The following is a 17,643-nucleotide window of genomic DNA, read 5'->3' on the forward strand; positions in this document are numbered from 1 at the left end:
CTAAGAGCCCTGTGTGTATTAGAAAGCCCAAACTTTCTGAAAAAATGAAGAGCTGTCTCCAGAGGCTACAGTTTTGAAAGGAGTGTCACATGTGGAAACCCATGATGGGAAAAGCAGTTGGAGGGGTAGTGACTGAGTGGGGGAACTGTTGGTGAAAAAAGAGCAAGCATACACATACCATTACTCTTCCAGTGTGAACAAGTTAACTGTTTGCCAAACCAAACCCATCTATACACAACACCATCTATGCTGCCTCCCACATTACATTTCCTCACATGATGCCACACATGTCCCAAACCCTGTTGAAGAATTTTGCATGTGTCTACTTGCAAGTAAGATAAGAACATGGGAGTGACTCATCATCTGAATCTGTTTAATGAGAATACATGTATATAGGTCCTTCCCGCATTGCTATTTTTTTTCACAAGAATTGCTTGTGGAAGTCTTCCTGGAGTGAAATTCCTGACTTAGGAAAGTTTCTTATATCAATAGTCCATGAAAAATGTGTTGGGGACAACACAGCATTTAAAACATCAGTCCTTGCAGGGGTGTTAAGTCACAAATCCTCAAATATCATTTAGACTTCTGTTCACATGGAGTGGCTTGCTAATAAATACAGTTTCTCAGACATCAGTAACTGCTTTTGTGAGTTGTATCAGAAGGGTGTTTGTGCCAAACATACCTGGGAATAAAAATCCTAGGTCTCATTTTGCTTTCTGCTTCCTCAGCTAAAACCCTCCACAGAAAAAAAGAATACTGCAATCCGTTTTTTAAAAGGGTGGGGGTGTTAGTGGGGCAAAAAAAGGGGGAAAGTCTATTTCAATTGAAGGAATAAATTTAATAATAATTAGAATGAAAAGAGTTTTACAAGCTACTGCACTGGAGATGTTGAATCAATGTGAGCAGAAAAGATAAGAAAGTCTGCTTTTATCTAATTTGTCATCCACCAGCCTGGAGAAAACTGTTTTAAAATTTTAAAAGGGCAGAGAGGTTTTTAAATGAAGTCATGATCGCTGACTGACCAAATGCTGTATCACAGGAGACAAAGGTATTCAACTTAAAGGGCAAGATTAGAAGTACTAAAAGCTCTAAATGAAGTTTTCTGGATTTCTAACATATTGAAATATTCTCTTCTCTCTATTCAGTATTAGAGCAGCACTTTTCAGTAAGCTCATTTCTAAATACTGATGGGCAACTGCAAATCCTCTCACCTCAGTCTGTAAATGTTGTTTCTGACCTTTCCCTACTGCTATGTAGTGTTCTTGCCTAGTTCTGCCTATAGCATTAGGCTCCCCATCCTTGCCTTATTCTCCACATTCTTAATAGGTGTCTTTTGTTTATTGCAGACAACTGGGGTGGTGTCTCCTACAGAAGCCAACAAAGCCCCTAGACCTTTCTTCTGGAGGAGGAGCCGCCCCTGCCTTCCGAGACCAAATGGGCAACCACATGAGAGACTATATTAAAAAACTGAAGGAAAAACACAGCAGCTGGCTATTTGAAGGCTGAACCACAATGAGGCCATGGCAGGAGCTACAACCTATTGTCTCCCCCTTTTGGAATACCTAACTACCCCCCCCACACACACATATGTGATAAAGTGAATGCAACACTGTAGCATTCTTCTTTTCTTTGCACTTTTTTGTGTCATACTCTTCTTTTCAGTCTAACTTTTCAGCACCAGAGGAACAGTTTGAATTATTTTATATCAAATATGGTTGTGGTTCACTGTTTGAGATACACTATGCAGAGAAACAGAATAAGGTATATCTTAAAAGGAATTAGTGCTCATGGCAAAGGCTAATTTCAACCCTTACCAGTTGAGTGACCCTCTCATTATTATTTATTTCAAAACATTAAAATATCACAATCAAGCTAGATAAAATGTAAACAATTGAAAAAGCTAAATTCAAAGACAACTTAATAATTAAACAGAAAAAGTATATATCCTAAACTGTTCGTGTATATGCCACTTTCCTTGGACATAATCATAGACAGAATAACCACTTCCTCTCAAGAAAACAGGTCATGCTGAAGGTCACAGCATAATACTATGCATAACCCTCAGTTTGGAAGAAGACTGGGAGATTTCATTTTTACCATTTCCAACCTGCCTTTCTAACCTGAAGGCTGACAGTTGTATAACATGTGTATGTAAACAAAATATATATGTAATATGGAGTGCATTCCTCTACTTAAAGCATGTGAATAGTAAAGAAGGCACTTGCTCTTGAATAGCATCTTCTGAATAGTATCTAACACCATTCATCCTTGTAATCATAGAATCATAGAATTGTTGGAAAGGATCTAGTCCAACCTAAGGCAAAGTTTTGTCAAACATATGTAATTATCTGCAATACATATTCAGTGTGAGGGCACCTTCTTACATACATTACATTCTTACATACATTCAAATAAATGAATACAAAATAGATTATACACTTTCCTCTTTAAAATTCAAGTTAGCAGAGAGCAGAGAAAGGTTCTGTTTGATATAGTTTAAAGAGAAAAAGTTGTGTTTTCTACATCCTTCAGCTGTGACATACTATCCATGCACGTATTTTGTTTGTACACTGATAGCAATACCCAAATGCTGTTCTTAAGCTAAGAAGTGTCCCTAATATATAAAGCACTTTTAACTATAGAACCTTAACAGATATGAATACTCAGGTAAATGGAAAATTGAAAACAAGGGGTCTGATGTGGAATTGCAGGTTGTAAGTAGTTTAAGAGCTCGTTTGATTTCAAATGGACATTCCAATACTAGTTTAATATTTTAAGACTTTCCTCCATTACCATGCAGTTGCCAAACAAAATACAAAATGTGATTAGCAGGTGTCATCTGCGTCCGTTCCCGTATGGAAATTATAACACACACTCCTCTTGGCTTCTTTCCAGTTCCACAACTGCTAAAAGTCATTGAGGGAACACTTTTGTCTTATCTGTGTGAAACGGAGCTGGTACTATAGATTCAAGTCAGCACTACCAATCAGTACAGCAGCTAAACAAAATTACAATCTCTTGGGGGTGGCAGGATTAAAGGATGCTTTTTCTTTAAGCTTTCTTGCTGTGCAAGCAGAGAATCTGGGTCTCAATGCTCCATACAGCAGAATACTCCACCAGCCTGTCTGCCACCAGCAAAAGAATATCTCTGAACTGCAGGGCTTGCTCACGTAAATGAGGTCATAGCAGTGCCCCAAGCTTACAGTAGAGCCAAAACTCAGAAGACAGCTTACTGAACAAAGGGGGGGGGGGGGACAGCACCAACAACAGCTGGTTCCTCTAGGCTAATCAAGCTAGTTACCCAAAAATGCTACTTCATAGGAAACAGTTCGTTTTCTCCTCAGGGGCATCTTCCTTGCTTAACTATATATTATAGAGAAAAGGTGGCATGAAGTGAGTTCATAAGACTTACAAAAACTGTACCTGTAGTTAAAATAACCACATTATACTAAAAGCAATCAGAAAGCTGTGCATGGGCTGGTTAATTATACAATGTCAAAATCACAGGTTAACAGACAATATCCAAATAAATGACTACCCAATGTTTAATAATAATAATAATAATAATAATAATAATAATAATTTATACCCCACCCTCCCCGGCCAGGACCAGGCTCAGGGCAGCTAACATGTTAAAACACAATCAAACAATTGATTAAAATACAGCTTAAAATTAAAATCAGGATGAAATTAAATGGCAGCCCATGAATCACAACTATAGGGGTAGGGAACATCAAGCGTTCACCAGAGCCAGCTATCCATGCTGGGCCCATATGAGCCAATAAAAAGAGCCAAGGAGGTAACTTACGTACAGGGTCCCATAGAAAGGGGTTCCATAAAAAAGAGGGGGGGTCAGACTGGGCCCAGACCAAAGGCCAGGCGCAACAGCTCTGTCTTGCAGGCCCTGTGGAAGGATGTCAAATCCCACAGGGCCCTGGTCTCTTGCAACAGAGCGTTCCACCAGGCCGGGGCCAGGGCCAGGGCCGAAAAGGCCTTGGCCTTGGTTGAGGCCAGTCTAATCTCTTTGAGGCCTGGGACCTCCAAGGTATTATTGTTTGCGGACCATAAGGTCCTCCACAGGGCATACCAGGAGAGGTGGTCCCATAAGTACAAGGGTCCTAGGCCATATAGGGCTTTAAGGGTTAAAACCAGCACCTTAAACCTGACCCTGTACTCCACTGGGAGCCAGTGCAGCTGGTATAGCATTGGATGAATGTGGTCCAGTGGCAAGGACCCCGTAAGGAGCCTCGCCGCGGCATTCTGCTGCATTCTGTTTTGTTTTTAAACTAAACAAGAGCAATACATTTTTATCTACTGTCAAACGTTAAAAAGACTACAGTGATGGATAAATCGTATGTATAAGTGTAAGCGTATAATTATGATTTTATTCAATCAAGTTGCTTCTTCTCCACGATACTGTGAGTGAGAACTAAGAGTGAGTGCCTTATAGTGTGTCTTAAGTGTTACATCAGAGCCAGGGCTGGCGGTTTGCCACCCTCAGACGAACCCCAAGTGACAGTAACAAATCTTGACCGCAGCTCATGGTTTGTATGGAGTGAGACAAGCCACCATGTTCAGTTGCAATGCCAGGCCTAACCACTGGCGGCAGCAGAGGAGGAGCGAGGTGGCTGCAATTTAACTGCATGTATTCACATACAGTACACACTCCTTCCTGCTTAGCTACAATTGGCTTAGCATTACATGCAAACCTGGCCAATGTGAACCCTACAAGACCTTGTACAAGAAACGATGCTTCACTCTCCGGACCTTCTCCCAAGAACCATTCTGCACCCTCTCACAATTTTGCTCTTTTAGAAGAAAAAGAGCGGTACAGCCCCAAACACGTAAGAATTAATCAGTGACCATTTCCCCACATATTTTTATATAGACGTATTGAGATTTATTAATGGAAATTAATGTGCAAACTTTACTTTAAAAATACAGCTAGAGTTATAAAAGAAAGCACCTAACCACATTATGGGGGGCACAACTGAACCCCCAAACCACAGGGTGGTATTCAGCTAATATGTTCTATCAGGACAAGGCATACTGTTTGCACAATAGCATATCCTGTCCTCAATTCTGCTCCAGAGGGTTGCGGAAACCTCTGCTGCAGATTTAGGGAGCAAGAGTAAGACTCAGCAGCTCAAGAAGACAGCCGTTATCCAGAATCCAAGAGTAAGGGGATCCACAAACCTTGCCCTTTAGGGGGAGCATACACCCATCCAGGACAGGTTGAAATCATTAATCCTCAGCCATCTGGTGATTCATTTAGAGAAACCTTTCTCAACCTTGGGTCCCTTAGTTGGACTACAAGTCCCATCATTCCTAGGAAGCATGGCCAGTGTAGTTCAAGAACCTCTGAGGACTCAAGGTCGAGAAAGGCTGATTTAGAGATTGAACCACTGCTCCTTGAGTTGATGAAAATGAAAAACAGACCTGGCTATCACCAGCATATTGATGGCACTACACTCCAAACAGCTGAATTATCTGTCACAGCAGCTACATAGGGGGCAGGAATGAACCTAGCACTGCATCAAAGTCGAGGGGGGGTGAGATCAGCAGTCACCCACTGCTACACTCTAGCACTGGCATGTCACAGCAGGATTGGAAACAGTGACTCCCTCAAACTCCCATTCATCTCAGGCAATTGTCCAGGGAAAAGCAAAATTACACTCCCTCTGCCCATTTCTAGATAATAATGGATTAAATTTGCTCCCCAAGTCAAACTCAACATTGTTCCAGAGGGTTCACCAACCTTCAGGAAGAGGCTTTTGGGTGGGGGTAGGAAAAAAATGAGGGACGCAGGTGGTGCTGTGGGTAAAACCTCAGCGCCTAGGGCTTGCCGATTGCATGGTCGGCGGTTCGAATCCCCGCGGCGGAGTGAGCTCCCGTCTTTCGGTCCCAGCTCCTGCCCACCTAGCAGTTCAAAAGCACCCCTAAGTGCAAGTAGATAAATAGGTACCGCTTTATAGCGGGAAGGTAAATGGCGTTTCTGTGTGCTGCACTGGTGCTGCCTCGCCAGAGCAGCTTCGTCACGCTGGCCACGTGACCCGGAAGTGTCTCCAGACAGCGCTGGCCCCCGGCCTTTTAAGTGAGATGGGCGCACAACCCTGGAGTCGGACACGACAGCTTCCCACTCCCATAAAACTACCACTGAATACAAGGCAGCCATATGCACTCTGCACAATGTTATTTATTATGTTTTCTTTATAATCATAAAAAAGTATCAAGCACTATTGTGACATACTTGTACAGACTTGTTTTGTGGCCAATTAGGGCAGGGTTAGGAAAGTCATGAAGGGGGAATTAATTACTTTGATGAGAAAGGAACCTCTCACAAGCTATTTATCCTCCCCTCTCAAATTCATTCAACAATTAACTTAAAGTAGATTCCTCAGTATAAATGGCACTACGAAAGAGGCAAAATACCTATCATTGATATCTATTGATGGAGAAAAGGGTAAGGGAGCAATATTTAGTTATAACTTACATGCAGGCATCATTGGTAGTTTCCTTTTAAACAAAATCTTTTTTTTATCAGCTCTCATTCCAATAGTTTTATTATCAAGTTAATTAATAGACTCCTAAGCTAATATCCAAATGCTAAGCAATTAATGGCACTGAACTATAAATGGCCCTGTCTATGCTTTTACAGCAAAATCTTATAAAGAAAATGTAATTCTATCACTTCAGTGATTTAACACAGGCTTTGTGAGGTTAATATTCTCAAGCAGTTACAGAATAAAGAACTGTTTTAATTAACCTTCTGTGATTTAAATATTGGAAAACAGAAGTTGGAAACTTAAAACAACACTATATTAGCAACAATAAGGAAATATTTTCTGGATCAAACCCAAGCCACAGACATGATTTCTACAAACTTTAATTTAATTACCTTTCAAATATTAACTTACACTTGAATATATTTTCAGTGCATTTTAAAGCTGAAATGCCTTTGCTAAGTATATCTTGATAAAGATTTTATAAATAAGTAAGTAAGTAACAGTTTCAATGTTATTTGCCTTCCAGTGGTAAATAAGCATTCAGACTGTAAAGGTGATGAAGAGCAATGTATCTCTAGATTACGGAAATTTTATCAAAAGACCAGGGGTCCCTCATTTTCTGTCAGATACAATGTAAATATCTTGATACACCCATGTATGAAAGAAATACTGGACAAGCTTTCCCCTCTAATCTTCATAATTCCCACTTTATACATAATATCATATATACACAATACATTATTCTGCTAAAGTTGCAATCCTATACACTTCTACTTAAAGGTAAGCCCCATTGAATTCAATGGAACCTAGTTCCAGGTAAATTGTGCAGGACTGCAGCCTGAGCATCTAATTCATTCTAAAGGGTGTCCAACCCAACCCAAACCTTCAAGCTTCACATTCACAATGGGAATGCAAGTACAAATCTCCACCCAAAACTTAAGTGAATGGGCAAGTCCTCCCTATGACTATTGGGGCTTATATATGCATGTAGAACCACTGGCTTCTACAATCGCATAGTGACTAGCTAAGGGACGCGGGTAGTGCTGTGGGCTAAACCCCAGAGCCTAGGACTTGCCGATCAGAAGGTCGGTAGTTCGAATCCCCGCGACGGGGAGAGCTCCCGTTGCTCGGTCCCTGCTCCTGCCAACCCAGCCGTTCGAAAGCATGTCAAAGTGTGAATAGATAGGTACTGTTCTGGCGGGAAGGTAAACAGTGTTTCCGTGCACTGCTCTGGTTTGCCAGAAGCGGCTTAGTCATGCTGGTCACATGACCCGGAAGCTGTACACTGGCTCCCTCGGCCAATAAAGCGAGATGAGCACCGCAACCCCAGAGTCGGCCGCAACTGGACCTAATGGTCAGAGGTCCCTTTACCTTTACCTTATGTGACTAGCTGCATGTGGATGGACATGTACACTTGAAAGCACATTCCACTAAAATCAATGTACCATAGACAAACTGCATCCACACTCAGTTGCACATTTGAATGTGTTTCTGAACGTGCATCCGATTTATGTGCATGGTTCCCAAATCTATGAAGTTTGAATACGGTAAGAATGGCAGTGAACATGGAACTCCTTAGCTGAATCAGGATGATTATAAACTCAAATGTGTGAAGAATCCTCGCCGTCTGGTGTGCTCTAGTCCCAATACAAATTGGTTACCTGCCCTTTAAACTGCAGTTTCCAAACTTGCTGAGTACTGAAAAGAAAGTAAGCCAAAGGTGATTTGACAAGGTGAAAATTATCACTAGGAATTTGTTTAATCCCAAGAGATGTTCAATGTCTTTTGCTAAATATCAAAACTTGCTAACTGAAGAGAGAGAGAGAGAGAGAGAGAGAGAGAGAGAGAGAGAGAGAGAGAGAAAGGAAGGAAGGAAGGAAGGAAGGAAGGAAGGAAGGAAGGAAGGAAGGAAGGAAGGAGAAGGACGGGTCAGGTTGCTCTAACATTTGCTTTTATATACAACATTATCTTTTTTATGTTTGCTCTTAAATGCAGTCAGAAGTCAGTAACCTACACAGGAAACCTCAGCTGCTGAATGTGTTTTAGAAATCTTTAGGCAAACCAGAAACCAGTATTCATATAGTAAACGCCTCCATCTGAGCTTCAGAATCTATGTTTATATACAGTAATATTGCATTCTTTTTAATAGAATAACTCTAACCCCCAGTGAAACACTATACAAGTCTCTTCATAAGGAAGTTCCGCTGAGTTCAATGCTGCTTACTCACAGGTAAGTGTATATAAGACTACAGTCTAAACGTATTTATTTTATTATGCACAAGAACTAAAAGCCAGAAAGGCTTGGTGTCCTGCAGCAGCCCACCAAACACCAAACAGAACTCTGCTTGTAGCTTACAGCTATACATACGTAAAAAATAAAATCAAAAGGGCAGTAGGTTAAGCAGTTTTATAATAGCTTCCAATTGTAGGCCACTGCATGCAACGCCCAATGCACTCTGCGACAAGTCTGACCTAATTCTAGCCTGAGCAGCACAGTGAAAATGCAGTTGCTGCTTCAGGAAAGTCTAGAAAGTTACTGTTGTTTTAAAACATATTATTCAAAAACACCTGATGGTGCAACAATTCCCTAAGATAATCTGCAAATAATTAGAATAATACGACCATGAAGTTATTATTATTACTTCCAATTCGCTTTTTATTATTTTAATGAAAACAGACTTGCTAGCTGAACGTTTTGGTCATTTGTTCATTCCCCGAGTTGGCAAGGCTCATTTAATAAGTGCAAGAAACCAAGCCTTTGGTGTCACAGGTCCAGGATTAATGCAGGCACCTTCTGTTTCAACTTCTAAATGCCAGCTGAAAACTTTCATATTCCATGAGGCCTATGCAGACAATGAAGAATACAATACAGGCGGCAATCTTTTTGCATGCAGTTCAAGCCTACGAGAAAAACATCTGCAATTTTCAAAATGGAAAAAAAAGATTTTTTTTTAAATAGCACTTAGTGGTGGCTATAACTTGAAAATCACCATTAATTTTTCAAATTGGGAATTGGGAAATGTATGATCCAAGTTTGTATCTTGTGTTTTAAGTAAACAAAATGTGCATTTTCCATGTACACGATCTTGAGATCCTTGGAAGATAAAAGGTGGTAAATAAATGTAATAAATAAATAAATACTGTATACTATTGATGTTCCCCTGGTGAATTTAAACCACAAATGCACATTCAATTGTTTTTATACACAAAACTAACAAGTTTGGACACATTCAGCCATTTGGATAAGTGTTCAAACCTCCCCTCTAAACTTTATATATTTGAAACTCCAATGTGAGAGGGGAAAAACATTTTGATCCTCTACGTGGAATATTCACATTCACTCATCCATGTATTCGGGTACAGCTTTTAATTGAACAGCACAAGCATACGACCTACTTTCTGGAATTTATGGCTGCAAAAATGGGTTTGAAAACAGGTAGGAAATGCATAGTAATGGATAGCACTGGATTGACCTCTCTGCCACCTTACCCCACCACCTCTCCAGCAACACAACAGGATGGAGGTCAGGTGAGCAGTCCTACCATAACTTTACAGAAATTCTTTTAAGAAGAAAGAACAATAAAACTTTGTAGCTTCCTTAGAAGATAGGGAGGACACTGAAATGACTTCTTTTAAAGTTTTAATGCTATTCTTATTTAAACAAAACATTTTTGCAACAGTGTCTGTCGTTTCACCTACCAATTAAATGACACCACACACACAAGTTCTACAAGGCCATTAGGGGAACCTGAAATTCAGCAGCTCAGTTTTGCTAGAATGCAAAAGGATACTGACTGAATTCATTTCGGTTTCACTTTTCCTGTCTGATTGCTTCTTTTTCCAGACTGTCCTTAAGCTGTGGTTACTCCTGGGACTATATTGGAATATAGCCTACCATCATAGTTACCTGAACTAAGAACAACAAAATCTCTCCACTACAACGTACTTCTTGTTTGTAAGCCTAAAGTGCATAGCACTCTGAGCCACCTTTTCACCTCTCCTGAACTTAAGTTATTTTATAAATAAAACCCACTTTTTTATTTGGACATGAACGCATAAATGCTGTCTTGTTCCTATTACCATCCATTAAAATAAATGTTTGGTTTGGATAGCATAACTGGATATAACCACAGAATAGTAGCTAGATGGAATATTCCCATTTTAGCACCTCTAACCTGCAACACAGAGTTGAGACTGCAATTCCATACACACCTGCAATTCAATAGCACTTTCCTAGGAGTATCCTTCAATTTCCACAAGTTCCATGTGAGTGTCTACTGTGTCAAGTCAGCAGTATATAAACTTTTCAACTGCTAAATAATAACCCTAAAATACATTGAAATATGCATACTTCAGATAATATCAGCTTTTGCTATCTGAGATTAAAAATCTCACTCCACTTTGCATGCTAGTCCCTCCCACAAATTTGTGATGCACACAACTCCAGCTGTTGATGATGCATACTCTATTAATTTGTAAACATTGCGCTCCCCCTCCACAACTTGAACAGACTAAGATAAGTTTTCAAAAGCCAAAATCACTGCATTTTACAGAACAGAATGCACATACATGATCACTTGGGGAGGGTGGGATATAAATAGAATATTATTATTATTATTATTATTATTATTATTATTATTATTATTATATTGTTCTCAGTCAGAGGCTCTCAGCTGGTGGATCACAGCAAGCTGACCTAAGCAATTTCTGCCAGCTGTGACTCATTTAAGTTTACCGTGTGAGAAGTAGAAAAGAGTCATCTGCTTAGGACTTCTTGTAGCTCAGGCACGTCCAACAGGTAGATCGTGCTCTACCGTAAGATCACTGGACATCCGTGGTAGATCACTGGTAGATCAGTGGCTCCCCACAAAGAAGCTGAACAACTTTGGCTACCCTAAAAGAAGCTCAACATTTTTGCCCTAAAAAAAGCTCAGCAACTGTGACCTGAACCCCAAAAAACAGGGCTTTCCTTCCTATAAAATGCTCAACAACTTTGACCTGAACCCCCCAAAAGGGGGTAGATCACTGCCAGTTTTTAACTCTGTGAGTAGATCGCAGTCTCTTTGGGAATTGGCCACCCCTGTTGTAGCTGATTTGTTTTCTACAAACAATCCTGGTCTATCTATGGAACTCTATAGCGGCAGCAGAACTGGCTGAATATGTGATGCTTGCTAAATATTTTATTTCATCAGACATTTTAAGCAAGGTTTGTAGTAGTAGTAGTAGTAGTATGAACCTTCTATATATAACTTGTAGAAAGGTGGAGAAAATAACAATATATTCTGCCAATCCTATCTCAAAATAAGAGAGGCCCAAGAAGCTTGATTTTAATCCTGGAATATCTTACTCCTGCTAAAAATCAAGGCAAATCAGATGCTACAATTTAAAATGGAGACAGCTGGAAAAACTGGGTTAAGTTATTAAAATAGTAGCTCAAATATGTCAATCTCTTACATAACATTTTGAAAATGCGTCAATGTGAGATCAAGAGTTGGGCTTACCTGCTGTGTCTGGTACCTCTGTTGGGCCTGGGACAGATACTGGGCCTGGGACGGCAGATGCTGAGGTTGTGGCTGCTGGTTGTAATATGGCTGTTGGCAGTAACCGCTTACACCTTGAGGACCATACTGAGGAGGCATCTGTTAGGGGACGGGAAACCAAACTCTTATAAATTGAGGAAATAAATAAAATTTAAATGTGCCCTCCTAATCCCATTTATACTGACAGAATGCTAACAGAGTTCAAATAATTCTTAAAACACCCATATACAGTGATGGGAATGTCTGTTTCAATGTGACTTCCAAATAAACAAGCCATTCTAGGAAGTGGGGAGAGGCAGAGAGAAAGAATTAACTCTAAGTGTTAAAGCATGGCTGTCCTTTACTACAACCATAACTCTTTTTCAATCACCTGCTGTTCAATTTCTTCTCCAGCAATGGTTTCACAAAATCAGATTCTTCTATCTGGAACATCCAAACAACCAATTATCCATGTTTGCCAATAGAGCTCATAATTTGAGCAGTCCATAATCTTTACACAGTAAGGCTCAGGGTGAATTCTACGTGCCTACAAACTAAGATCTTCTTAACTTTGATAAAGGAACTGGATCAGGCTCCAGAAAATATTTGTCCACCCTCTCCCTGTTCTGAAGCCTTTGCCTGCATCTTTGTGGAGGGCACTGGAGTGAGTAAGGGATAGACTGGCTTCTACAGAGCAGACATTGCTTGCTAGCAAACAAAATATGCATTCTAGAAGGAACTAAGTGACCAGAATGGAAAGCAAAGAAAAGGAAAGGAAAATATCTAGTAAATGTTGGAACTTGTTAGTGGTTGTATTTATCTTCCTCTTCGCCACCTAGTTTCTGCTATGAAATCATAGCAGTGCTGGGGGCACTGTTATACAGCGGTTCCACTCCTTCCTCCTGGGCCGTGTTCAGAAAGTGGTGGTGGGGATGAGTGTTCAGAACCCTGGGCTCTCACTTGTGGGGTGCCTCAGGGTTCTGTCCTCTCCCCCATGCTTTTCAACATCTACATGCAACTGCTGGGAGAGATCATCAGAGGGTTTGGGCTGGGTGTTCATCAATATGCGGATGATACCCAGCTCTACCTCTCTTTCACATCAGAACCAGTGAAGGCAGTGAAGGTCCTGTGTGAGTGCCTGGAGGCAGTTGGAGGATGGATAGCGGCTAACAGATTGAGGTTGAATCCTGACAAGACAGAAGTACTGTTTGGGGGGGACAGGAGGCGGGCTGGTGTGGAGGACTCCCTGGTCCTGAATGGGGTAACTGTTCCCTTGAAGGACTAAGTGTGCAGCCTGGGAGTCATTTTGGACTCACAGCTGTCCACGGAGGCGCAGGTCAATTCTGTGTCCAGGGCAGGTGTTTATCAGCTCCATCTGGTAAGCAGGCTGAGACACCGAGACCACCTAACACCGGTCTTGAAAGACCTACATTGGCTCCCAGTACGTTTCCAAGCACAATTCAAAGTGTTGATGCTGACCTTTAAAGCCCTAAACGGCCTCGGTCCAGTATACCTGAAGGAGCGTCTCCACCTCCATCGTTCTGCCCAGACACTGAGGTCCAGCGTCGAGGGCCTTCTGGCAGTTCCCTTGCTGCAAGGAGCCAAGTTACAGGGAACCAGGCAGAGGGTCTTCTCGGTAGTGGCACCCGCCCTGTAGAACGCCCTCCCACCAGATGTCAAAGAGAAAAACAACTACCAGATTTTTAGAAGACATCTGAAGGCAGCCCTGTTTAGGGAAGCTTTTAATGTTTAATAGATGACTGTATTTTAATATTTTGTTGGAAGCCACCCAGAGTGGCTGGGGAAACCCTGCCAGATGGACGGGGTAGAAATAATAATTATTATTATTATTATTATTATTATTATTATTATTATTATTATTTGCTTAACCTGCAATCCCACAAAGTTGTAGGACCAGAATGTTTAGTCAAAAAACATTTATACTTTTTATCAATCAATCAGTTTTTCAAGTGACTAAAAGGGTACCCCTGATTAATAAGGCAGCTGACTTTATATTATTTTTTTAAGTCTTACTGATTTCTGAAATACAAGTGTTTAACATTTGTAGCTTTTATACCACCACTAACATGCATGTGGCATGGTTAACTAGCAGTTAAGGAAGTTATAAAAGATAAGAAGACTTTAAAGAGAAGAAAGCTTGCATAAATGGGGAAAAGGGGGAAGTGATTCAATCATCAAGACAGTAAAAGGTGTGAAAAGTTTAGGAAGATATCAGGGCAACTGAATAAGCCTTTGTATACTTTCTGCTAAAGATGTCAGGACAGATACTAGGCCTCAATCATTTAGTTTGGGGAGGATATATAGAGAATTAATTCTAAATGTGATATTAACTTAATCCAAAAATGAGATATTCAGATCTGTGTGTGATGTCATATTACTCAGGAGAGTGAAAATCCTATTAGTGAAGAGTTCCAAAACAGCTCTCAAACTGGATAAAAGGACAATAAAATGAGAAATGGGAATCAGTATAAATAAATGTAAAATGATGCACACTGAAGTATATTCCATATATACGCTGAGGAGATACCAATTGTCAGTGACTTTCCATGAGAGAGATTTTTTGGTTATAGTGGATAACTCAATGAAAAGACCAATTCAACATGTGGCAGCAGCAAAAAGGCAAATTCTGTGTTAGATATAGTTAGTTAAGGGTCTTACGCATGTTTCATTACTGCAAAGTATGCAATAGCTTTCCCTGTTCCATTTTCCCTTTCCTACCCCACAAAAAAATCAGAGATTGGCCAATAGTTATATTTAAAATAAATGCAAACATTAGTTTCAGTAAACCCACTGTTACCCCCTGAAGTCTGGTCATAGGTTGCAAAATTTATTGTGTGTGGTAAAACGTCATCATATACACACAGTTTGTAAGATGTAATCACCTCTATCACATGTGAATAACCTCTGGATAACCACCATGCAGTCCTCTACTTCCAAGACAGAAGACAGAGAAAGGAAGAATAAATCGATGATGAATGAATGAAGGGTACAGAGGTTTGGGAGAGAGAAAAAATAGATGGTGGAAGGGAGATCAGAGGCAGAGGAGTGTCTGACCCACTTTGTTCTGACCACCACTTTCTGTCAAGGAAATGTGAACCTAAAAGGTTGTTCAGCCCCTGACCTATAAGATTTGAATTATTTAACTAAATCCACGACTTAATTATTAGATGCATTTGTAATAAAATATGCAAGTACTGTTTAGACACATACAAAATGAAATGTTCAAGATATGACAACTACATAATGTGAAATGTTGCCAAATCAACGTAAATGTTGTATTTGCAGACTATTCAGCTGTGCAACAAACACAATATACTAGTATCATTTTTGCAGATATCTGTAATGTGGAACAGCAGTTTCATTTTTGTGTCATCATATTTTTGATGTACTGAGATTTTGAATAAGTTCGCTAGTCTTCACAGTGAGAGCCAAATAAATAAGTCTACTACAACAAAGCAGTCAATCATTTCTAAGAAAATGTAATCTCCCCTTCCATGAAAACACAACACGATTTCATTGTCATGAATTGATAAAAACTGTCTGCCACAAACACTAGATGTCATTATAAACTGTTTCCTTTTCTGATGGAAATAAACCTAATACACGTTCATGTGCGCAAACACAATATGTTTAAAATATGGCTGATTCCAGTTGAGCTTAAAAATTGAGCTTCCTCTTTAGAATATATAATTAATTCTATCCTGCACTTTTGATCCTCCCAAAACTGATATGCAACCAGGGAGAATTGTTCTGATACACAGTAATGTTTACTCTTTTCTTTACCCAATAGTCTGAAGCTTGCAAAGTTACTTTGAACTGCAACCTTCAATATGGTAGACTCTCATATATAAATCAACTCTCCTCGTATGAACCAACCTAGACCCTGCAATCATCATCTGAGGCCCTTCTTCAGTGCCTCCTCCACAAGAGGTCTAGAGGGTGGAAACACAAGAATGGGCCTTTTCTGCAGTGGCTCCCTGCTTGTGGATCGTTCTCCCCAGGTAACCTGGCATCATCACTACATATCTTTAGGCGCCAGACAAAAACATTCCTCTTCTCCAGGCCTTAGGCTAATTGAACAATCTATGGCCTTTTAAACCGGGGGTGGGGTGGGGTGGGGGGGAGATTGTTTTTGTTTGTTACTATGCTGTGTATTTTTGTGTTTTTATATTGTATACCACCCTGTGGTCTTTTGGCGAAGGGCAGTACAGAAAATTAATTAATTAATGACAACCAATCAATAGTTATTAACAAATACCCTGTCTTGCAATTAAAACAATGATCAAGGTGGCTTACAAATCTTCAGTTAAAACAGCATAAGCAAATTGTACTTAATGAAAAATGGAAGCCTTCTCTCCATTGGAGGGGAAGCTGTTTAACAGCATGGTTAAGGAAAGAGGAGTGGGTGGCTCATTTAATAAAAAAAGAAATCAGATAAAATGCCTTTGCAGTGGGGGCAGTCCCTGCAAATGCCATTATTATTATTATTAACTTGCATACTGAATATTCTACCTGTAACTCCAGTTCTATTAAGACCAGAAGGCTGGTGCTCTGCTTCGTATTCCCTCTAAAAGGGTGACACTGGTAAAGGGTCTGAGGTACAGTCTTCTCAGCCAGTGCCCCTTAGGCAAAAAAAGTAACCTATATTCCACCAGGTTTTTATTAAACAATAATAATGATTATTCAGTGTTATTCTGACTGTTGCTATTTATGTCTGGTTTGGTTTTATTCTGTGGGTTTAGAACTGCTAATTATTCCCCCTTTTTAGCTGGTCTGGGCTTCTAAATGGAAATAAGAAGTGAGGTTAACAGTTTATGAATAAATAAAATAAACTGCAAATAAACTGCAATTTTATTTATCTTTGAATAGTTTTGTTTGTTTTCTCTCTCTATCCCCACTGCATGCACTTTTTTAACTGCTAGAAACTGTTCCGCTCAGATGCTTGAGAGGTGGTCTAGAGAGAAGGCATTAAGAGACTGAGCTATAAATCAGGAAGTTCCCAGTTTGAATTTTGACTCTGCTTGAACATATTGCAGGCATCTCCCCATCTGCCTCATGTAGTCTGATTTGCATTGTAAAAATAACAAAGTAGTATACAAAATAAAGCCAATGCACTTAAAGAACAGATATCCCACACAGTCATTACTAAGAATCAGTGCCTGGGGATGTCCGTATGAACAGGTAATAAAATAATAGTGATCTGCATTACAATATTGTTGTAAGGATTGCAACAAGATACTGAACGTGACATACTTTCAACATTTGAAAGCTCTGTATTATTCGGCTATTTGTCTATCTCACTTCAACAGTTATTATTAATAGGATCTTATTTAATATTACCAATATCTATATAGTACTCTTTCATTTTCTTAAAATAATGTGAACAGAAAAAATGACACTATGTCTAATAAAGCAGCTAGCTAATATTAGACTATTTATTCTCTTTAAAAGCTATATCTAGCCCCACAGGTACTACTTCAATAAAAGTAATCTATAAATCTATTATTATTCTCTTCAGAAAACAGCAATTAAGGCCCAATAAAGAGCATTTCCTGAGGATGAATGACAAATTGCCCTTAGTTACGGTACTTACAGTC

General features: G+C 39.8%; 1 protein-coding gene across 12 annotated transcripts in view; it reads right to left on the reverse strand.

Annotated features, from left to right (window-relative positions):
* ARID1B (AT-rich interaction domain 1B) overlaps nucleotides 1-17,643 on the reverse strand; it is a 344,407-nt gene that overhangs the window by 254,709 nt on the left and 72,055 nt on the right. For all 12 annotated transcript variants that reach the window (XM_081905095.1, XM_081905099.1, XM_081905094.1 and 9 more), the window contains one exon: nucleotides 12,008-12,145. In XM_081905095.1, the coding sequence (XP_081761221.1) occupies nucleotides 12,008-12,145 (138 nt within the window). The remainder of the gene's footprint in view (nucleotides 1-12,007; nucleotides 12,146-17,643) is intronic.

Source organism: Podarcis melisellensis (genome assembly GCF_964234715.1).
Source record: "Podarcis melisellensis genome assembly, chromosome: 3".
Classification (NCBI taxonomy): domain Eukaryota; kingdom Metazoa; phylum Chordata; class Lepidosauria; order Squamata; family Lacertidae; genus Podarcis; species Podarcis melisellensis.